Source organism: Podarcis raffonei, chromosome 9 (genome assembly GCF_027172205.1).
Source record: "Podarcis raffonei isolate rPodRaf1 chromosome 9, rPodRaf1.pri, whole genome shotgun sequence".
Classification (NCBI taxonomy): domain Eukaryota; kingdom Metazoa; phylum Chordata; class Lepidosauria; order Squamata; family Lacertidae; genus Podarcis; species Podarcis raffonei.
The window spans coordinates 43,729,763-43,753,215 of NC_070610.1; the positions used below are offsets into that span (position 1 = coordinate 43,729,763).

Here is a 23,453-nt window from a genome sequence, read left to right on the forward strand (position 1 = left end):
GATCATATTCTTTTCCAAGTTTATTTCATTCCAAATTATAACACAAGATGTATTCCAAACTCTGTCAGCAATATTCCATTTTGTTATTACATATAAAAAATAACCATCCTTTCTTACAGGCCACGTAACTTTTACAACAAAATGAAATAACCTTGTTCACTGAAGAATTGCCAGTAACAAACAAAATAATGTTAAGAAACTAAAGTTGCAATACAAAAATGTTCCATCTTCAGGTATGCTCACATTCTCCTCTTCTGTGTACTTATATACAAAACTGTTTAAAAGGAGGAAAAGACAATTAGGATGTTTTGCATAAATGTACTTGTATATATAATAGTTTATATATAATAGGTATAATTATAACAGCTACAGTCCATAAACTTAATATTATTGCCAGAAATACTGGTTTGATCCAAAAATACCGATCATTGATGGAAACACTGTTTTACATCTTGTCCTATAACACTGTGAGAAAAGTAAAACAAACCTAAAGAGGTTTTGCTACTGCAACCTTTTGTATGAAACCTGCTACAAAACTGATTTCTTATAGAATCATGTGACGTTTTGAATATTTGCACCAACAGTGCTAGTATAGCAGCTTCTGTCTGTTCATTATTCCTTGGAGCCAATGCTGTAGTATAGCTCTAAAGATATTTTTCTTTGTAAGACAATAAAAAATCTTAGTAGTAAGACTAATGCAACCCTAAAAGAGGCATGATCCTGCCAGGACTAAACATTGTTAAAGCCCACTGATTACAATGCAAGCTGTTTATGCATGTGCTCAACTCTTCCATTGAAACTAAAAGGGCAAATGCTTAATGCTCCCATTGAAATTAGAAGGGCAAATAACTAGATATGTACAGCGTATGACACACCCATTAAACTTAAGTTAAGCCATCATACTAGAGAAGCTCCTACCTGCTAGACTGCTCCAAAAGTTTCAAGTGTCCATACTCTAAGGGTCTTTTGTTTCTTTGTTTCAAATATTTATATACATGCATTCCCACCAACCCCGGCTTAATTTACCAGATCCTAGCATCACTACTAAAATAAATGAAGTTATATCACTGCAAAAATTAAGAAAGCCTATTTTTCCAACTCTGTAAAACCTGGTGCAACCATCAAGAAAGCTAATGGAAAATGTTTGAAGAGAAGCACTGCCTAAAAATCTATTTTCCAATCCCAGGAACAATTCCTAAAATGTAAAGTAAAAATAAAACAAACCACCACTGAGCTCCATACTCTTGACTTTGAGGGCAACACAGATCACTTATTACCTTTTCGCAAAGCCTCACTTGAGTTGAAATATTTAATCATACCTCAAATTCTCTCATTTGTACCAGAACATGAGGCAAGAGGAAGGTGTTGTAACATGTCATTCTGCATAAGGCTTTACAGAAGCCAAACATTTATGGATGCCTGCTTACTACATCTAATTCACCATCAAATGTATGTACACGAAGAGCCATTACCTAATTTTTCAAAAAAAAATCTTCCCTCAAAACAATTTGGATAAATAGACCAAAACCCAGTATCTTCTAGTTAAGCATACTTACCATTGTTTCCTCTGATGAAAGCATCCCCATATTTATTCTTTAGTTGCCCATTTACATACTCCTCTGTCTGCTCCAGAGCTATATTCATGTACCCATCCAAGCAAGCCAGAACACCTAAAATCAATGGGACCCAAAGAACTGCTTAGACTTTAGAGCTACATTTTTAAATCCAATGCTGTATTAAAAATTCAGTACAAGTACAGTACATTGTTGCAAAAAATGACCAGGCAAGCAGAAGTGTAGAGCTATAGGTTGTTATGGTAAAAATAATTGCCACGTCTTCCTAGAAACTGATTAAGACTGCAATCCTTACCCTATTTCCTAGGAGTAAGCCCCATTGACTTCAATAAGACTTGATTCCAAGTAGATGTTGTTAGGATTGCACTGTAAGTCACTATCTGTAATTTAGCATATGAAATGTAGTATCACTGTAGCAGAACCCTTTGCCACAAGATCAATAGTTTCTTCTCTGGAGCCTGGAAAGGTTATCCTTCCATTTATGGATTATCTAGAGACTACTGTATCTTAACATTCTGCAGTAAGTTGTCATAAATTTGAATGGACATAGGCACATCAAGTTTACCTCATATTGTATGGCATGTATTTTATGTTTTCATATTGCAAACCACCCTGTGATCTTTGGATGAAGGGTCGTATAGAAACCAAATAAATCCAAATAATAGAAGGAAGCAGCCATGTACACAAGACCAAAAGTCTCTTATCACTGAAAACTGGAATACTACAGCTATAACAACATTTTAGGTATACAATGTGGGAAAAGTTAAACTAAATTATGAAGTTATCTAAAGAGATAATAATCTAACAGGCAACTTTTGTTTTAAAAGTGTGTAGTATTAAAAATGGGACGTGGGTGGTGCTGTGGTTTAAACCACTACGTTGCTTGGACTTGCCAATTAGAAAGTCGGTGGTTCGAGGCCCCACAATGGGCTAAGCTCATTGTTCGGTCCCTGCTCCTGCCAACCTAGCAGTTTGAAAGTACACAGTGCAAGTAGATAAATAGGTACCGCTCCGGCAGGTAGGTAAATGGCATTTCTGTTCGCTGCTCTGGCTTTGCCAGAAGTGGCTTAGTCATGCTGGCCACATGACCCAGAAAAACTGTCTGCGGACAAACGTCAGCTCCCTCGGCCAGTAAAGATGAGCGCCGCAACCCCAGAATCGTTTGCGACTGGACTTAACTATCAGGGGTACCTTTACCTTTACCTTTAGTATTAAAGATAGCTATTTAATATTACCTTAGAGTGCAAACAAGATTCAGATTCAGAGGAAGGCTTGAGGGGGGAAATGCTATGAGTTTATTCTAAAATATGTAATGATTTTGTGGGGTTTAAAAAAATAATGTTGTATGAAATATTTTAAAAATAATGTCCTGCCAACATATTTCAGTTACAGTCGTACCTTGTTACAGTTACAGCGGTACCTTGGTTGTCTAACTTAATCCTGGGAGTCCATTCGACTCCCAAAACGGTTCGAAAACCAAGGCGCAGCTTCTGATTGGAGGCAGGAGCTTCCTGCACTCAATCAGAAGCTGCGTCTGAAGTTCGGCTTCCGAGAAACATTCGCAAATCGGAACACTCATTTCCGGGTTTGCAGTGTTTGGGAGCCATAAAGTCCCGAGTACCAAGGTGTTCAACAACCAAGGTAAAACTGTGTTCTTAAACCAAGGTTTCAACCAGTTTCAAGTAAGTCCTAATGATTTTAAAGGGTCTTACTTTCAAGTTAATATGATGAAAAGTAAGATACTGAAGTTGAGATCATAGAAGTATAGAATTATAGTGTTGGAAGGAACCCTAAGGGTGATCTAGTCCAACCCAATGCAATGCACAATATTTTCCCCAATATCTTGCGCCCATTTAATCATTGATGCTTTAACCAATTCATCCTTTGTTTCCCACTCTAAAATCAGATTATACAATTTAGATATATTTTTTTATTTTTCTTGTATTAAGTATTTATCGAATTTTGATATTTCTTTTTCAAATCCTAACTTTTTGTCTTTCGCTAATCTATACTTAATTTGAATATATTGGAACCAATCACTAATATGAGCTTTAATTTCTGTGTAATCCTTTAATTCCAATTCTCTGTTTTCTTCCTTTAATACAGTTTTATAGGTAGCCCAATTTTCTTTCATATTTAATTTTTTCACTGCGACAATTTCTGCTGGCGATGCCCACCAGGGAGTTTTCGGTTCTAGGAGTCTTTTATATTTCTCCCATATTTTATATATAGATTTTCTGATTGTATGCCCTAGGAAGCCTTTATGTACTCTCACTTTTTCATCTATTAAATAGGCATGCCATCCAAATCTCGTCTCTACTCCCTCTAAATCCAATACATCCGAGTCATCTAATTTGATCCATTCCTTTAGCCACGTCAGACCCACCGCATCGTGATATAACTCCATATCTGGGAGACCAAATCCTCCTCTCTCCTTCTTATCTATCATTATTTTGTGTTTTATTCTTGGCTTTTCCCGACCATATGAATTTAGCCAAATCTCTTTTCCAGTTATTAAAACATTTATCTCCTCCTAGTATTGGGATACTTTGAAATAAAAACATCATCCTTGGTAATATGTTCATCTTTATTACCAATATTTTCCCTAGTAAGGAAAGATTTAATTTCCCCCATACTTGCAAGTCATTTTTTATTTCATTCCATGTTTTCCCATAGTTCTCATTACTTAAATCTATAGTGTTTGTTGTTAAATTTATTCCAAGATACCTTATTTTCTTTTTAATTTCCAATCCTGTAATTTCTTGTAATTTCACTTTATCTTTTTCTTCCATATTTTTCACTAGTATTTTGGTTTTCCCATAGTTTAATTTGAATCCTGCTAATCTGCCATATTCGTTTATGCATTCCAATATTCTAGGTGTACATTGTAGGGGATTTTCTGTTGTGATCATAACATCATCTGCAAAGGCTCTTAACTTGTATCTTTTTTCACCAACTGCTATTCCTCTTATTTGGTTGTCCTGCCTTATTTTCTTTAATAGAACCTCTAATACTATTATAAATAACATTGGGGATAGGGGGCATCCTTATCTTGTACCTTTAAAAATGTTGATTTCTTCTCCAAACTCCCCATTAATAATAATTTTTGCTTTCTGCTTTCTCAATCCAAAAAGTTTGGCTAGGATGATAAAAAGATTCCAGATGTGGGGACTAAATTAATCTCACTACTCCTACCTTTGTATATATAACCCATAATGCCTGAGCTTGACTGTGAAGAACTCTCCAAGAACAGGCCAGGATCATAATCCAAATTATATTGGTTCCTTTCTTCCCAACTCAAAGATCACATAAATATATCATGATGACTGGCACACAAGACTGACAGAACTTACCTCGATAATCAACTCCAGAATTCAACTTTACAACAACTGGTCTCCCAATGATTTGTTTCAAGAAATCACTTGGAGTTTGTTTCCGTAAACTCATTTTGACAGATCTGGGAGGCTAAAGGAAACAGAAATAGGAAAATGGTTGAAATGCAGAACTCAAAACAGCACAAACAAATGCTCAACAAACAGAGGTAGGATGCTGGCTCTGTAAAGTGATCATTTGGGAAATAAATATCAAACAAGAGGATAAAGCAAAAAAAATTTTGAAGCGAGGCTTTTGAAAATGCAATTCTACAGCCATTGCATGAAACTACTCTCAACTACATAGTTTGATATTCTTAATAAGAAGCTTATCTAACACATCTGTTCACAACACACCACCATTTGAAAACATTCAAAGTACTCTGGCATGCCTTTATTCTGTCTCTGTAGTTTTTCTACAAGAGAACTTCACAGTATTGTGGAATTCAGATTCTTTTTTTAACATAGTGACTATGGATTTATAAATAAATAGCTAACTGAGGAAGCACAAGCACAGGCACTCTCATCTCATGTACAGCTAATTCAGAACTTTCATTATTTGAAGGCAGTAACATACTGATGAGTGAAATCACTCCAAAGGTACATTGATATAATCGTATAACAAGCCTAATTTGTTAAACATGTAAATAACCATCTAAAACTTCAGATCCATTTAGTAAATTATTGTTTTTGCAACTGGATACATGTTTCCTAGAAGCACAAGTTGGTGTTGGCAGCATTTCCTCAAATATCACAATAAATATGATCTATTTAAAGTCTCTAAATCTGCTTTTCTTTTGACTATCCTGAACTCTGCACTTTTTGCTAAATCAAGTCAACTTATGCCCATTTCACAATATCCATAGCAGCCCAGATGTAACATACGAGAAGCCTACACAACACAACTGACCTAACTGGGATTTATGCTGTAACAGATTAGGGCTCCTGCCCAAGAACATCAGCAAAGGATTCATCAAAATATTTTCTTCATTTATTGCCTCTAATATGGTGTTCTGGATTTTTAAGAAGTAGTTTTAACTATTCTTATTTTCCTTTTCTATTTTCACCATCATTCACCAGCAAGAAGATGATGACAGTCACAGATAACCTAGAAATGAAAACCTACAAGTAGACAGGATGCACAAGGTTTCTGCATGCAAACAAACACAGGTCAGGCCCATTCATTCATAAAAGCTCCAGATGACCCAATTATTTCCAAGACAGCTAGAGGTAATATCATTATAATATGCTTCTCTGGACTTCCGGAGGTGGCGCCAACGGCAATGGCGGTCTCCTTCTAACTACGAGGGAGAAGCTCCACAGAAATCGGTTCTATCCGCTACGGCGCAGCGGAGACCCTTCAAAAAACCACAGGTGGGGGAAGCCTGCGGCCGTGGGACTCGGCGGGTGCCAAAAGCGCCCCCACAAGTGGCAAAGGGACCCCGCGAGGGGCTCCAGAGCGGAACGGGGGTGGTGCGGCACTGAGAGTCGATCGCTACTTCTGTGGAGTGAAGCCACTGCAGCTGTTGCCGGAGAGCGCTGTCCTTTCTTCCTTGAAATTCGGCTTTTAAACTACAACCCGTGAGTAAGATTTTCTAAAGTTGGAAAGATCAAAGGATTTGTTCCTTTGATCGGAATAAAGAACTTGAATTTGGCTCTGAAGCGGGGAAGACGTAAAAAGGAAGTCCGTCTTCCGGTTTTGTAGACAGTATTAAAGCAAAGACTATTGGAACTAAGAACTGTGAAAGCTGAATTAAAAAGACTTAATTTTAATGCCAGATCTAAGAACCCCCCTTCAGAGTGGGGGGGGGGAGAAGAAAGTACTTTTTGAAGGGAAAATTGGAAGGAAAGAAGAGACCACCACTTAATCCCTGATATTGGTCTGCCAGGAAAGTGGAAAGTATTGCACTGTTTAGAGACATTGTAATTTTATGTGTTTAACCTGCATTTGAACTGAATTGAAGGACCCCCTTTGCAACTGTTGCCATTCTATGGGAAAATTGGAAAGTTAAAAAGAGATACTGCTGCCTTTAGACAAAAGTTGCTTTGAAAAGAACATTGTTGCCATTGTGCTCCCCTAGAGGAGGATTGGGATACAACTGGGGGATTTCCACTGCAGCTGGCTTGGAGATTTTTTCATAACAAAACAAGTTAAGTTGTGAGAACGACCTTGGGACTTTAAGATAAAGTTATGGATCAGGATAAACCCCAGGAAAAATCTACAAGGATAAAAACTAGGCAGCAGCAACGAAGACAGTCGATAGTAGTTCCATCTCTCCCAGAAAAAGAGGATACTGGGCAGACAGGAACAAAGGGAGTAGGCCCTGATGAGACATTAAATGCATCACTTGACAAAATATTTGGAGCTTTGGAAAAATTGTCAGCTAAAATTGATTTAAACACTACAACCATCAGCTCCAATACACAGGCTATTGACCGGCTGCTCCAGGAATCTAAAGAGACAAGGAAAATTGCTGAAGAAGCGAAAGAGAAGGTGACGGAGGTAGAGGAAAAGATATCTCCAATTAATAAGCAATTGGAGGATCACAAGGCCCAACTATCTCTAATTGAACTTAGAGACAAACAGAACAATTTAAGAATCAGGGCAGTACCGGACGTGGAAGGAGGCAATTTGTGTGATTTTCTTACACAGGAGTTTGAGGAATTTTGGGGCCTTGAGTCAGATAAAGATTTCAAGATAGTGAGTGCCTTCAGAATTGGCAAAGGGGGAAGAAAGAACAAAGTGAGAGACTGCTTGATTTCACTTAGATCTAAAGAAGAGAGAGACAAAATATTGAGCCTCCATTACAAGAATCCATTGGAGATAGAAGATTTGAGAATCGAAATCTTCAAAGATATACCAAAACACCTATTGGATTTGAGAGCTAACTACGGTGACTTAGTCCAACTGTTAAGAAGAAACAGCATTATTTTCAGGTGGGAGTTCCCCCAGGGTCTGTCCTTCAATTATAAAGGGAAAAAAGTGAAGATAAGATCAGAGGAAGACAAAGTGAGATTTTTGAACTATCACGAGGAAGATCTACAGAAAGAGGCGGAAAAAGAGCCGAAGACATTAAGACCAGGAGTCCTGGACATAGGGAACCCACCATCAGGCTTGGAAAAAACAGAGAAAGCAATACCACCCACTGATCAAGAACAACTGACGGGAGCAGTTGGAGGGACTACAGAATAACAACACAATGTCTCTGCAAGCACTAAGTTGGAACATCCGGGGTCTGAACTCCCCTGACAAGAGGAAAAGAATTTTTCATTTGTTGAAAAAAGAAAATTTGGACTTGATTTGCCTGCAAGAAACCCACGTGATTAGAACACATAGGAAAGTATTGATTAACAAAAGATTGGGTCAAGAATTCATTGCATCAGACAAAGTTAAGAAAAGAGGAGTGGTGATCTATGCGAAAGAAAGTTTATCCCCAAAATTTGTCTTCAAAGATGAACAAGGAAGATTTGTGGCAATTGAAATACAGGCCCAAGGAGAGAAATTCTTGATAGTAGGTGTTTATGCACCAAATGAGGGGAAATCAGAATTCTTTAAGAAACTGCATGAGATGTTGGACTTTATGGATTATAACATCATTATGCTTGGAGATATGAATGGAGTGGTATCGACAAACATGGACAAGTCAGACAGACAAGTAATAACAAAAGATGGAAGACTACCGAAATCTTTTTTTGAAATGACAGACAATATGGATTTAATTGATACTTGGAGAACTAAGAACCCCCTAAGTAAAGAAGCGACTTTCTTTTCTGAAGCCAAAAAGACCTGGACAAGAATTGACCAAATCTGGATAACCAGAGGAATGGCTCCAAAGATTCGAAAGGTGGAAATCTGCCCCAAAACTTGCTCTGACCATAACCCTGTGAAACTGGAAATGAAACTAACACTGACTGGCTCCTTCAGATGGAGGATGAATGACACCTTGTTTAGAGATCCAGAAATTATTAGGAAGGCCCAAAAAATGGTGAAAGACTATTTTGAGATAAATTTGAAGACATCAGTGGAAAAAAGGGTAATCTGGGATGCAAGTAAAGCCGTTATGAGAGGATTCTTGATTCAGCAGAATGCAATAAAAAAGAGAACTCAAGAAGAGAAAAAGGGAAAGATCTTGGAAAAAATAAAAGGAGAGAAGAAGCTTAGAGTTAAACCAAAGTCGCAGGAAATCTTGAGAGAGATCAAATTTTACCAAGCACAATATATGAAAATGACAAATCAGGAGATAGAATGGAAAATTAAACAGATGAGACAGAAGACTTTTGAATCTGCTAATAAATGTGGGAAATTGCTAGCATGGCAATTGAAGAAAAGACATAAGTTAAATACTGTGACTAACCTTGAAGTGAATGGAAAGAACATACAAAACCCACAGGAGATTAGAAACTGCTTCCAGAGATATTTCAAACAACTTTATACACAAGGGCCACAGACAGAGACTAAAATTGATCAATTTCTGAAAACCAATGGATTACAAAAAATTTCTCAAGAAAACAAATTATTGTTGAACTCTAAAATATCAGAACAAGAGGTTGAAGGTGCCATACAGACTATGCAACTGGGAAAATCTCCAGGGCCTGATGGATTAACCTCCAAATACTACAGAACTTTGAAGGACTATTTGATTCAACCACTAAAGGAGGTTTGCAACGAAATCATGGAGGGGAAAAAGGCGCCGGAGTCGTGGAAAGAAGCCTTCATCACACTTATACCTAAAACTGAGTCTGAGAAGACACAACTCAAGAACTATCGCCCCATATCCCTGCTTAATGTGGATTACAAAATTTTTGCTGATATTTTGGCTAAAAGACTTAAAAAAGTTTTAGCAGAAATGATACATAAAGACCAGGCTGGCTTTCTCCCTGGTAGACATTTATCTGATAATATGAGAAATGTAATTAACATTTTGGAAAAGTTACAAGTGAATATTAATACAAAAGCGGTTTTGATATTCGTAGATGCGGAGAAAGCCTTTGACAACATCTCTTGGATTTTTATGAAGAAAAATCTGCAGGGTATGGGGGGTGGACAAAATTTTGAAAATGGTATAGGTGCGATTTATTCTGAACAAAAGGCTAAACTTATAGTTAATAACATAGTGACAGAAGAATTTAAAACTGAGAAAGGGACACAACAAGGCTGCCCAATTTCCCCACTGCTCTTTATTTCGGTCCTGGAGGTTTTGCTAAATATGATAAGAAGGGACCAGCTGATTCATGGTATTCAGGTCGGAGTAAAACAATATAAACTTAAAGCCTTTGCAGATGATCTTGTATTGACATTACAAGAGCCAGTACCTAGTACCAAGAGGGCTCTAGAATTAATCCAGGAGTTTGGTCATGTGGCAGGCTTTAAGTTAAACAAGTTAAAAACTAAGGTTTTGGAGAAAAACTTGACGCCGATGGAGAGAGAGAGGTTTCAGAAAGAGACAGATCTGACATTAGTAAAGAAGGTAAAATACTTGGGGGTGAATATGACTGCTAAGAATGCAAATTTATTTAAAGATAATTATGAGAAATGTTGGTCAGAAGTGAAGAAAGATTTAGAGATTTGGTCGAATTTGAAGCTTTCCTTGCTGGGTCGGATTGCTGTCATTAAGATGAATGTACTGCCGAGAATGTTGTTTTTGTTTCAATCATTACAAATCATTGACAAGATGGACTGTTTCAAGAGGTGGCAAAGAGATATCTCTAGATTTGTCTGGCAGGGCAAAAAGCCCAGAATAAAATTTAAGATACTTACTGATGCTAAGAGGGGGGTTTGCCCTGCCGGACTTTAAACTTTATTATGAATCAGCAGCTTTTTGCTGGTTGAAGGAATGGCTACTTCTTGAGAACACTGACATCCTAGATCTTGAAGGTTATGATAATGTATTTGGGTGGCATGCATATTTGTGGTATGGCAAGGTTAAAGCGCATAAAGCATTCAAAAACCATATTGTCAGGAAAGCACTATTTAATGTCTGGACAAGATATAAAGATTTTTTGGAGAACAAAACCCCAAGGTGGTTATCACCTATGGAAGCGAAAGCTATGAAAAAACTTAATATGGAGGCAAAATGGCCAAAGTATTGTGAAATTTTGGAACAGGAAGGTGACAAGCTGAAATTGCAGAGTTATGAGAAGCTTAAAGGGAAGGTGCGAGACTGGTTACATTACTTTCAAATAAGAGAGGTTTATAATCAAGATAAAAAAATTGGTTTCCAGGTGGAAAAATCAAAGTTGGAAACAGAATTGTTAGAACCCAATGCTAAGATATTATCAAGAATGTATAACTTGCTGTTGAAATGGAGTACTGAGGAAGAAACGGTAAAATCTGCTATGATTAAATGGGCACAAGATATAGGACATAATATTATGTTTGTTGACTGGGAGCAGTTATGGACCACTGGGATTAAATTTACGGCATGTAATGCCTTAAGAGAGAATATTATGAAAATGATGTACAGGTGGTACATGACCCCAGTCAAGCTAGCAAAAATCTATCATTTGCCCGATAATAAATGTTGGAAATGTAAAGAAATTGAAGGTACATTCTTTCACCTTTGGTGGACGTGCCCGAGGATTAAGGCTTTCTGGGAGATGATTTATAATGAAATGAAAAAGGTACTTAAATACACTTTCGTGAAGAAACCAGAGGCCTTTCTCCTGGGCATAGTTGGCCAATTGGTGTCAAAGAAGGATAGAACTTTCTTTATGTATGCTACACCAGCAGCAAGAATACTCATCGCAAAGCATTGGAAGACACAAGACCTACCCACCATGGAAAAATGGCAGATGCAAGTAATTGACTATATGGAAATGGCGGAGATGACTGGCAGAATCCGAGACCAGGGAGAAGAGTCGGTGGAAGAAGATTGGAGGAAATTTAAAATCTATTTACAGAAATATTGTAAAATGTATGAATGCTGATGACATTGAAATGAAATGAAGGGGTTTTAGTAACAAGATAGATAAAAATTAGAAATTATAAATTTGGAATTTAATATAAGTAAGGATAAAGTAACAGGATATGAATTTGCTGAACCAACTGTTAAAAAGGGATACAAAAAAAGGAGGCGTGAGGAAGTCAGGAAAATAAGTTATCAAAGATAAGAAATTAGAAAAGAGTGATCTGTGTTTTACCTTTTTGTTTGGATATTGATTTTCCCCCCCTTGTTAGGTTAAATGTTTGTAGTTTTGTATTGTGAAATTTTCTATGTTTTATATCCCCTCTGTGTTTATATTGTTTTTGTGAATGTTCTTTTTTCCCTATTGTCAAACTTAATAAAATATTATTTTAAAAAAAATATATAATATGCTTCTCTGCAGCAGCCCTGGCAACCTTTGACACATGATGTACGGTGCATATGTACCCTAGGGGGAAAAACAGGGCAGACTTAAGTGTCCACAATTTTCCATCAAAATGTTGGGCATAGACCAATCATTTGGATTATAAAATTCACAAGCAAAGACTGGAAGAGCTGCTTATAGAAAATGAGTCAAGAGGCCTTGCAACTTAACATTTAGCACTCCCAGAACTATTTTCTGGGACTCCTCCTGGAGTCCTGCTGGTGAAGGATGGATAATAAACTTAATAAAATTTAATAAAACCAAGTGGGTGCATACATAGAACAGCACCAGAGGAAGCTTCCCAGGAAACATTTCCTGAAAGCACCTAACAGAGACCTAGGCTCCTTGACCTATCGCCATTTCGGTTATTTGGCATATGCAATCCTTGTGAAGGGCAGGATTAAAAAAATAAATGCCGCTTTCAAATGTATTCCTATTCTACACAGATGTAAGAAGTTTGCGCTTGGCAGTTATTTTGTTATTACCCGCGTGTGCTCCTGTAAAGGCCACTGTGACAGTAGGTGTGTTCCCGTGTGCTGTACAGTAGTGATCAAAGGGACGTATAGGAAGTGGGTGGGTGTGGGTGGGTTAGGTTCAAATTGCTGCCCAGCTATTAAAGAACCGCCGGGTAACACCGGGCCAGCCCCACCTGCCTCGCAGGTTTATTGTGAGGATAACGCGAACGCGGGGAGGGAGAAGGTGGAATGCAGAACGTTTGCGCGAATTTGAACCCTCTCCACTGCCAGTCCTTCTGTGGGGTCGTATACCGTTAAGGGGCGCACGCCGAAGCCAGGGAGGCTGCTCGGCAGTGTATCGCAGGCACCCAGCAAAGGGAAGGGCTGAGGAGCCGAAGCCCACACAATGCGACGGTCAGGGCCGCAGTCCCCTGCATTTTTTGGGGGGGGTGTCACTTGACTCCCAAGCCGACAGGGTCTAGGAAACCAGCGTCCAGGGGCCCCTCGTTAACAGGGCGGCTGGGAGGCGCTGAGGGAGAAAGCGACACCCTCGACAGCCGCGGCTTGCGAAGGGAGCGGCCCCGCCGCGCAGGCCCTGAGGGAGGCCGCGGCCTAGAATGTTCCGCCACAGCAGCGCGCGCGGCCTCTCCCCCCCCCCCAACCGCCACCCCTCGCGCCGCCGCTGCCCTGGAGTTCCACGCTTGCCCGCCCTCAGTCACTCACCCGCGCTTCTTCGCGTTACTTAACTAGCTCGGGCGGTTTTTCCCGAACGTAAAAGAAAGATGATGGGCTGCTGGCTCCGCCAATCAGCGCGCTTCAGCTTCGCGTCGCAGCTACGGTGCCCCGACCCGGCCAAAAGTCTTCGCTTCCTCCGCCTTTTCAAAATCAGGGCGGAGTTCTTTCCTTAAGGCTAGAGAGAAGGAGTCCCGTTGGACTTAAATCGGGTTCGTTTCCGAGGAAAGGCGACGCACGCAGGGGATCGGGCTGTAGGGCTCCCTTTGAGAGAGCCCCGCCCTGCTAACGGTATAGGCAGGAGAAGCCGCGAGGGAGGAGTTCATAAGCTTTTGTTGTAGTGAAATAAATACGCGCGTGCAGCGATAAGAAGCGAGCTGTGCCTTTGTTTTCAAATCAGGACGTTGTTGCTGCCGGTCTCAAGTATTATAATCATAAAACTGTAAAGTTGGAAAGGGGTCACGAGGGTCATCTAGTCCAACCCCCTGCAGTGCAGGAAACTTTTGCCCAACGCGACTGCCTTAATAAAGAAATAATTGAAATAGCAATCCTTGGAAGAATCCCCTATAAGAAAACGCCTTTTGCTTCGGAGTTGGCAGAAAACATGTTGCAACTGGGTGGGATTCGCTGGTGCTTTCTCCAGGCAGAATTTGGCCCCTCTGCATAGAATTTGCCCCCTGAGTGGAGCAACTGCCTCAAGAGCAGGTGCTGGCAAGGCATCGGGGGGGGGGGCTCTCCAGTGCCCTCTGCTGACCTCATTGGTGGACAACACTAGCCCATTGTAAGTACTGTATTGGGAAACATGTTTGTGGGCTTCCTAGGAACATATGATTGGCCACTGTGAGTACAACATGAGGTGGTTGTTTTTTTAGGGGAGCTGCCACAATTGTTGAGCTTTATTAGAATAAACAGCCAAAACTTACGTACCTGGTGTTTTGAGGGACAGGCAGTGGCTCCACCCACCTGCAACGGTGAAGACACCTAGTAGCTGCCATGCCACCCTGCATCTCCTCTGCTGCCCAGCAGTCCAACCCCCAATGCCCAGGAGACACCATGCCGACCTACAGCCCCCCCTGCGCCCGGGTTGGCTCGCCACCCCGCCCCTACAGTACAGGGACTAGGTAAGCTTTTGGCCTCATTCACCATCAATAAGATTCAACTGCCAATCCAATTGGCCCTCAGTCTAATAGAGGTGCTGCCTTGTTCTTTGCCTCAGGCAACAAAATGTCTTGAGCCAGCCCTGCCGCTAGGGTCAGCTGTTCAGAAATCCCTGTTATCGGCTTGTGCCTAAATACATCACTCAAAAATGCCCCACTGGGCTTGGCAGGATTTCCTTTGCAGAATATGTGCATAGAGGTTTGCACATGATTACTCAGGCTGCATATACATAACTTTAAAGCACATTCAAAGTGCACCCTGCACAAACCCTGGTAACTGTAGAATTGTAAGAAGAGTTGCAGTTCCCGGCACCCTTAAACTACAGTGCTCAGAATTATTTGAGGGGTTAAATGTGGTTTGAATCTTCTTTAAATATATGGTGTTAAGCAGCATCAGAATAAGCCCTGCTGTATTCAGTGGAGCATCTAAGTGCACTTGAGACTGCAGCCTATTGCTCAGGAAGCAGAGTGTACAGCTTGTGAATTGCAACAAGAGTTGCAGAATCCTGAAATTAATGGATTCTGGTACTGGCTAGGGTCTGGAGGTGGAGTCCAGAGAGGGACAATTCAGCTGCAGAATCTAGTGGCTCTTAGCGGACCTAGGAATAGAAAACAGTACAGTTTAAAAAACGTTGCAGAAGATGCTCAGGAGTGACTTTGCCTATTGCTTTTCAAACAATTGTCAGAACCTCCCCCCCCACTGCTTAGTTTGAACTCTCAACAGGTGTGTCACTTGTTTGATGGGACCCTGAGACTGTCAGCTCCCATTATGTGCTAGAGCTAGAGAAATGAGAACGTGCACATAATGCACATGGAGATATGGGTGGGTAGAGCATTGAAAGTCCCGGGTTCAATCCCTGGCATCTCCAGATAAGGCTGAGAGAGAGAGAGCCCTGACTGAAATCCTGGAGAGCCTCTGCTAGTCAGTGTAGACAATACTGAGCTAAATTGACCAATGGTCTGGCAGCTTCCTATGTTCCTAATTCACACAACTCTCCTGGAAAAATATCTAGTCTGCTTTTCTTTTTATTTCAACCTGGTTGAAGTTTTAAAAACATAGATTGAGGACTCCTATATAGGAGCCAAAAATATATTTTGATGATTTTCAAGCCAGAAGATATGAAGTGGTCAAACAGCTGCCTAGACTCTATGAGCTGTAAGGTTTCATGTGACATATTTTACATTCCAATTTTAAGATTTTGGCTCTTGGTTGAAAAATAAAATACCTGTAGTGTCAAAACCAGTTTTGAACACCCGCTAACCCATCATATTGCATATTTTACAGGAATACACAAATGTGCTTTTCTCATATGACTTCCTTGGCCAATCTTGATTTAAATGGCAGCATGAGTTCTTGGCAAATGTTATGTGGAAGGGACCAGGTGAGGGAAATGAGAGGTAGCCAGCTCAGCAACACATTACCCATAGAGGGAAGTTAGGGCAGGGAACTAGTTCTTAATGCTCCTTATCTCCATACCCTTTGTTCTCCATTACATAACTGCTGCCTCTTGATGCATGAACTGAAAATATTTCTTGTTTAGTATGCAATTTCCATTAATTTTGTTTAGTTCCTCTGCCAAGCAAAGCAGGAAGTACACTTTGAGTGCTGGGGTGGCTGTAGCTATGCTCTCCAGAGGACAGATGTCAAGGGGAGACAAGAGTAAACACTCAAAAGAGGTGAGCAGTTTTATGTCTGGCCAGAAGAGAAAGCAGAGACAATGGTTTTTGTATTGTTTAAATGGTTTTCAAAGAAAATTGGTCTTCAAAAACAAGGCATTAGCAGCTGGGAAGGTATCTTGCATAAAACCACAACTTCTGCACAACTTCAGTTTATTTAGGAACATAGAATGCTGCTTTGTACTGAGTTAGATCCCAACTCCATCAAGCTCAGTATTCTCTACACTGACCAGGCTGGTGGTATTCCCAGCCCTAGGGGACCAGGTGGCGCTGTGGCCTAAACCACTGAGCCCCTTGGGCTTGCCAATAGGAAGGTCAGCGGTTCGAATCTGCGCAACAGGGTGAGCTCCCATTGCTCTGTCCCAGATTCTGCCAACCTAGCAGTTCGAAAGCATACCAGTGTGAGTAGATAAATAGGTACCGCTGCGGCAGGAAGGTAAATGGCGTTTTCATGTGCTCTGGTTTCTGTCATGGTCTTCCGTTGTGCCAGAAGCAGTTTAGTCATGCTGGCCACATGACCCGGAAAGCTGTCTGTGGACAAACGCTGGCTCCCTTGGCCTGAAGCGAACTGAGCTCTGCAACCCCATAGTCACCTTTGACTGAACTTAACTGCCCAAGGGTCCTTTAACCTTTTATTCCCAGCCCTACCTAGAGAGGTTAAGAGATTGAATCTGGGACTTTCTGCTTGCAAGGCAGGTACTCTCCTATTGAGCTATGAGCCTTCCCCAAATTTCCCGGAAATTTCAGCAAAGTTTCTGCATAAATTGAATTATGTAGTACAAAATGACGGACGGCATGTCTGCTTAGGGCATGTTGGGAGATAGGGATGTTCTGATAAGCTGGGTCAGCTCATCCACTCTTTGCTAGCCAAAGGGTATCCATGCAAACCTGCACCAATCCTCTGGATTGGCCTTTTTGGACCTATGGGCTGATTAGCCATCCAGAGAAATTGTGGGCACCGCGCACGCACACACACACACACACACACACACCTCCACCACCACCACCGCAACCAAGCACACCTTTGCTACTCACTATAGTAGAATGTATCTTTCAAGCCTCATTTCAGCCGAGAAGAGGACCCTCTGGGTGCCAGAGAAGGCGTATTTGGTTTTTGTGTACTAGAAGGTGCCATGTCGGTGAACCCTGCTCTAGTTAGTACAAGTAGAAGGGCATGCAAAATACGTTCATTTTTTCCCATAGGTTTAACAGCTAACCCAGGGCAGTTGTGAAAGCTCTACCATTATCCCATGAACAGGGCAGTACTTAAAGTTTTATTTTTGCTGGGGTAATTTAATTATTCCTGCACAGTTTCAGTTTGGCTCAGCTCATTTTTTATATTTTACATTCTGTACTGTATGTTTCATTAATAAAAAAAAAAATCATGAAAAAAAAATGCATGAGAAATATTCCTTGGGTTCCATAATCTTTTCCAAAGCCTATTTCGGAAAAGGTGGATGAAACATATTTTCAGCTACACGAATTCCTTTGGCTTGCACTTCTCATGAAGACAGTGCAATAGATAGCAGGAGATGTTAATGCCTTCCTGTCATAGTCCTAACAAAGCTCGCCTGCCAGTGCCAGGCCAGTATGAATATGTCTCCAGCACGTTCTCTCTTACGTAGAATACACTTTCTTGCTAGTGGGTAGTACTTAAAATGAATGTTAGATATCACCAGGCTTATATTTGATAAGTGCTTTGATATATACAGTATATAAAAAGCTTGCCCTTGACCATAGGAGTCATTCACAGAAAAGGCAGGGTAACAATACATTCATCCCCATAGCATCCTCGAACTTCCATTGGAAGGATTGTAATCCAAATTCATTCAGCCTTTCCTTTGGAAAGCAAGGCTCTGATTTTGTTTTTTTCAAAACCACTATTTGGCAATATTTGCGATGGTGCTTTTAGTGTTGACATTTGTAAATAACAGGTATCCTTTCTGCTGTGGTTGAATGTTTAGCACTGGAAAGGGCAAGGGAATATCACATTGTGAACTGTATCTTCACTCTGCATGCTTCCTCTCAACAATTCCATCTAAAGCCTGAACAACTAAAAACAATGGGAAAGCTTCCCTTAGCACCTGTATGATGAAGCTCAACTCATTTGCTCTTCGTCTTCCTGCTACAGTTACTGCTACTTGAGAGATATATTTCCTGTGAATTTCTGCATGATGTGTGCAGCAAAGGGAAGAAATCCCTCCAGTATCATTCAGAGGGCAAATTATGATGCTGAAACTTGGGAAGGCATGGTAAGCATCATCAGAAGAACATAGGAAGCTGCCTTGAATTGAGTCATACCAGCTAGCCCACTATTATTTAGCTTGTAGCAGCTCTCTAAGGTCTTTCACATAATCTACTAGCTCAGAGTTGCTAGACGCCCAAGACCCATCAGCCCCACTCAGCATGACCAGTGGTCAAGACTGATAGGAGCTGTAGTTCAGAAAGACCTGGAGGGCCACGTGTTCCCTACCCCTGCACTACCTGACCCTTTGAGGTGGAGCTGGCAGGGACTGAATCTTAATGAATGGAAGTCAGATTCCCTGAAATTGAAAACACTACAAGCCCAACACCAAACACATTGGTGCAACTACATTGCCAAGGGTTTAGCTGTAGGGTAAGAAACATGTGAAATGAGCCTGTTTAATAGTCCTTTGGTGAAAAGGAGGATCGCCAAAGTTCACTTAACAGCACATTCCTATGCATATTTAATTCAAAGTACATTCTATGCAGGTTGTTATACACCACCCCAATCTCCACAGCCGTGCAAGATTCCAGGGTTACATGTTTCCTTTGGAAATGAGGCACAGTGGAGACTGTGGTGTCTTTATGCTATATGGTTTATTTACACATATATACATCCGAGCCTACAATGTAGGGGTTCAAAGCATTCTACTCAAAGCAGGTTCTGTCTCTCTCATGGCTGCAACGTTTAATCCAAAACTGCCAGCCCCATGCTGCTCTGAGTCCTCCTTCTCCAGCTCGCAAACTCCTTGCCAAATGCAACAAACTCTCCTTCAGCTTACATCCTCGCCCATTCCAGTTCTGCCCCTCACTCCTGCAACTCTGCCTTTTGTCTCCTGCTACCTATCTCTCAGCCCATGGCTGGGCTCCACCTGCCTGCATCCAGATAGTCTTTGCCTTGTTGACGGCTTCCTTGATGGGTCGACACCCTGCCTTCGTTTGCTTAACGACCTGGCCATTCAGGCTGGCCTGAACACTGGAGGATTGGTTTGGCTGTATTTTGCAAAGCCAAACTCAGGGTCTGGCACCCAGGGATTAGAAGTGGCAATTAGAAGGGGAGTCCAGGCACCCCTCAAACTATAGCACAGGTCAATGGGCTAACTTCAAAATAGTGTGTATAGGATTGTAGATAAAACGTGCTAGTAGCAGACTTTACAAAAAGTTGTGTACAAGTACATTTATCTCAATGGCTAGGAGACATTCAAAACATTCAGATAATACACAAATGATGCTGTGTCTGAGACATGCAAAGTAAACGTAGATAGCTGTAATTTTAACTGAAGTATATGCAAGCACTGGATGACCTAGACCATTTGCAGCAAAGGTGAATTAAAGTGATTAATCTGAAGTATCTCAGAAAACATTGGATCAACAGGCAAGTATGCCTTATCTCTCTTACCAGTCAAGAGGAGTGGATATTAATTATTAACAAATGTAGGATGGAAACAGCAGATGAAAATTAAAACTCCTAAGATGGTTGAATTCCATCTTAATATATCCTCGAAGATCATGTAATCACATCTGTTAATGGGCAACCTAAGAATGCTACATTTCCTGAGTGACAAAATCTAAATGACCTCAAAGATATAGTCTTCAAAGAGTTTACGTAATCCATAATTAATGGATGTGTTTAAACAGTTCAAAACTCTGGAGGTGAAAATAAAGCCGATCTATGTTCACTACACAAGTATGACCACAGCGTTGAAATGATTCAGTCACAAATAGCCTTACATGCATTTTGGAGCAACTGGCTTGAACATTGTAGCCCGGTATCTTTTTTAAGTGTTTAACCTATATAGATGCAAGGCAGATTCAGATCAGATCAGGTAGATTCTATGTACTACTGCTTCTGTAAATTTCTTTACAGTGTACCATGGCAAAGCTTTCCTAGTGTTATTATTCATTGGAATCAGACAGAAGCCGCCCTTGTCTTTTAATCAAGATGAACTTGAAAGGTGAACATTGTAAGTGGCAGAAATTATTTATAATTTTGGTAATAAAAGTTTATGTCCAACATTCCAAATTTCATACATCTGCTCTGGTGCTGGCCTTGAGATATAAAACAATTGGAAGTTTCCTTTAGAGTGGGCATTAGTTGAAAGGGGATAAATCAGAATGATAGAGTTCATAGCCATTCCTAGCTCACAAAATTTCCATATTAACATCTTCACCTCAAACATAAATGGTTACAAAGTTACAATGAGGAGAGTTGCATTGGCCTTTGTCAATTGAGCTTAATGATGGAAATCCAGACAATGGAACATTTACCTACTGTGGAGCGTTAAAAGAGGAACAATTTCAGAATCCTTGTGCAGAAGACCCAATTAAAAATTTATGGCCAACTGTAAAACATAAAGTGATATTTGACAGTCTTTCTCTTGTTCTCCTTTTACCGAAGTACAAAACAATGAAACATAAGAAGTCCTCTCACCCCCAACTACTTATAATGAAGCCTTTTTCATAGATCAATGGGAGCTGTACAGAGGATTAAAAATGTGTTTCAGGGTTGTATTTGTTTTATCTGTAGCTCATGCTATTACAAAGGCTGGGATGGCATAACAGAACAAAAAACATAATGTTTTTACAGCTATTAAGCCCTAGCCATAGTTATCAATTTAATTAGGACTGCAGTTCCTTCATTCCTTTACCTGGGAGCAAGCCCCATTGAACTCAATAGGACTTGCTGTTGAGTAGACATGAATAGAAATGTCTATTGAATGACATTTGGGATTTAAAGCACCACAGCTTTAAAGCACATTAAAAGGAAATGTATCATTACATAAATTTTCATGGATTACCAAAAAATGATGCAATCTGATGAAGCGGGCTTTAACTTCCAAATAAGCTTGTGTCATAATAAATTTGTTAGACCTGAAGGTGTTAGTACTGATCTTTTTATCTTTCTGCTAAAATTGTGCTGTGATCTACAGTATTTCACAGGGCTGTTGTGAAGACAGTAGACTGTAAAAGACTTCAGAATTTGGTCACCTCCACACCATACATTAAACACATATGTAAGGCACATTGCATCTCTCAAAGAATCCTGAGAAATGGAGTTTGCAATTCCCAGCAGCCGTAACAAACTACTTTCCCCAGGATTCATTGGGGAGGCCATGTCTCTGGGGGAAGTATAACATTACTGAAGGGCAGCAACTAAGAACATCTTTCTGCTTCCTCCTTCTCAGCCTGTTCCCCACAATGGGCTCCTGCTTCTCTTCTTCATCTGACAGCAATTACCACCCCAGCCTCGAGCCAGTGATGACACCAACCCAAGACAGACTTATCTCCCTCCATAAGTGGATACAGGCATTCCCCACTGTGTACCATTGCACAGTGTTTCCACGGACAAACATAGGGCTCTGGTCCATGACAAATTTTCAGAATTAGGAGAAAGATTGCACTTCAGTATTCACAACCCAAAGCCAAACAACAAAAGCATCCTTAACCGCAAGCCAAAATCACTGTAGTGATAGGAAAGGGTCCGTATGCTCAGACAGGGGTCTCAAGTGGACTCGTTCTGCCAGTGCAGAAGGCAGAGAGAACTAAGCTAGAAACCTCATGTGCTGGAGATTTGACTGGTTCAGTAAACTTAATATATGGCGATAATTGACAAACATGTTTTTGCTGCAGTTTCCTAACCTATCAATCTATTGAGGAGCTTTTAGGCTAGTGTCCTAGTATGCTGTCAGCAATTCCTACAACATTCAGCAGGACTAGCTGATCTTACGAATCACAATTGGCCATGACTAGAAAAGTATTGCTGAAAACAAGCAAGGTCTTAAGAAACTGAATAAGTGGGTGGCAGGCGTGAACTTTATAGAGCCAGGCATGGGCTTTGGCAAGTTCTGAAACAGACCATCTCTGGCCACAATGTGATATCAAGATGTATGTAAAACCAGGGGGGGGCAGTGTGATGCCCTCCAGATGCTGTTGGACTACAATTCCCATCAACCCCAGCCAACATGTCCAATTTTCAGGAACGGTGAGAGTTGTAGTCCAACAACATTTAGAAGACATTACGTTGGCTACCCCTCTTCCAGCACTCCAAAGACTCCACAGCTAGCATGATATGCTGCTGTTTGCCACACCATTTGGGTTGTCTAATAGTGTGTGAGTATTCACACACCCCAAATTTACAAATGGCCAACCCATGTAAACAACTACAGCGACACTCATATTGGCTCTTTTACAGAGTGTGCTGGAGTTGAAGGCACTGGTCCCAGTCCTAAGATGTTGGCAAAGGATCGCACCCAAGGATCACCAATGAGAAAGGATGGGACAAGGTTGTTTGAAGCTGTAAGCACATATATGGGGAATGGGGAAGCAAGAAAAGGACTCAGTCCAGTCTCCAGTCTTGTTTCTCTGTCCCCACCACAGATGCTGCCAGAGATGTCCGTTCTTATTATTTGTTTGGCAGTGTCTCTTCAATACACATGTGCCATGTGAAAGTGCTGGATACACAGTTCTTACTCAGCCTTGTTTGATATTTCTAGCAGGGGTTAGTCTAGTCAGGAATGAAAATTGGTTTCTGCTTTTGCATCACTCTTGCCAAATCGTGGCAATTGTGTGGTTTCAAGCCCATATCTAATATAGAGAAGCTGTATTTCATGTTAGCCTTTGTGGGGGGGAGTGATTAAATCACTGGACAATTTTCCAGTTTTATTATGAATTTTTAACCATATGGATCAATTTCAGGGTGTGTCAATTTCAAGGTCTTGAATTAAAGCTGTATAATTGTCAAACAAGCAGCCTATAACCAGAAATGGTTATTCTCCATCCATGTTTCCAATTACTGAATCTAATATATTATTAAATTAGCCTTTACCCAAAAAGCATTGATTCTCTGCACAAACATCAGCTTAGACTGTCTTGTAAACTGCACATTGTTTTCCCTTC

The 23,453-nt window shown here is 40.6% G+C and overlaps 1 protein-coding gene and 1 long non-coding RNA gene across 5 annotated transcripts; one reads left to right on the plus strand and one right to left on the minus strand.

The window, feature by feature from the left end:
• Positions 1 to 2: 2 nt before the first annotated feature.
• LSM6 (LSM6 homolog, U6 small nuclear RNA and mRNA degradation associated) lies at positions 3 to 13,595 on the minus strand. 4 transcript variants are annotated; one of them, XM_053403212.1, is made up of 4 exons: positions 13,471 to 13,595; positions 4,928 to 5,039; positions 1,557 to 1,670; positions 3 to 274 (listed from the first exon to the last, which is right to left on the minus strand). In XM_053403212.1, exons 2-4 carry the CDS (start codon positions 5,019 to 5,021, stop codon positions 240 to 242), a joined length of 243 nt encoding a protein of 80 aa, XP_053259187.1. In that variant the 5' UTR covers positions 5,022 to 5,039; positions 13,471 to 13,595; the 3' UTR covers positions 3 to 239. The 4 variants fall into 4 exon arrangements, with proteins under 4 accessions (XP_053259187.1, XP_053259190.1, XP_053259191.1 ...); XM_053403215.1 differs by lacking the exon at positions 13,471 to 13,595 and adding an exon at positions 13,060 to 13,207; XM_053403216.1 differs by lacking the exon at positions 13,471 to 13,595 and adding an exon at positions 12,778 to 12,896.
• A 2,540-nt stretch (positions 13,596 to 16,135) lies between these two features.
• Positions 16,136 to 21,857, plus strand: LOC128421404 (uncharacterized). The gene is made up of 3 exons (XR_008332305.1): positions 16,136 to 16,313; positions 20,425 to 20,521; positions 21,743 to 21,857. It is a non-coding gene; the product is annotated as an uncharacterized LOC128421404 (long non-coding RNA).
• The last annotated feature ends 1,596 nt before the right edge of the window (positions 21,858 to 23,453 follow it).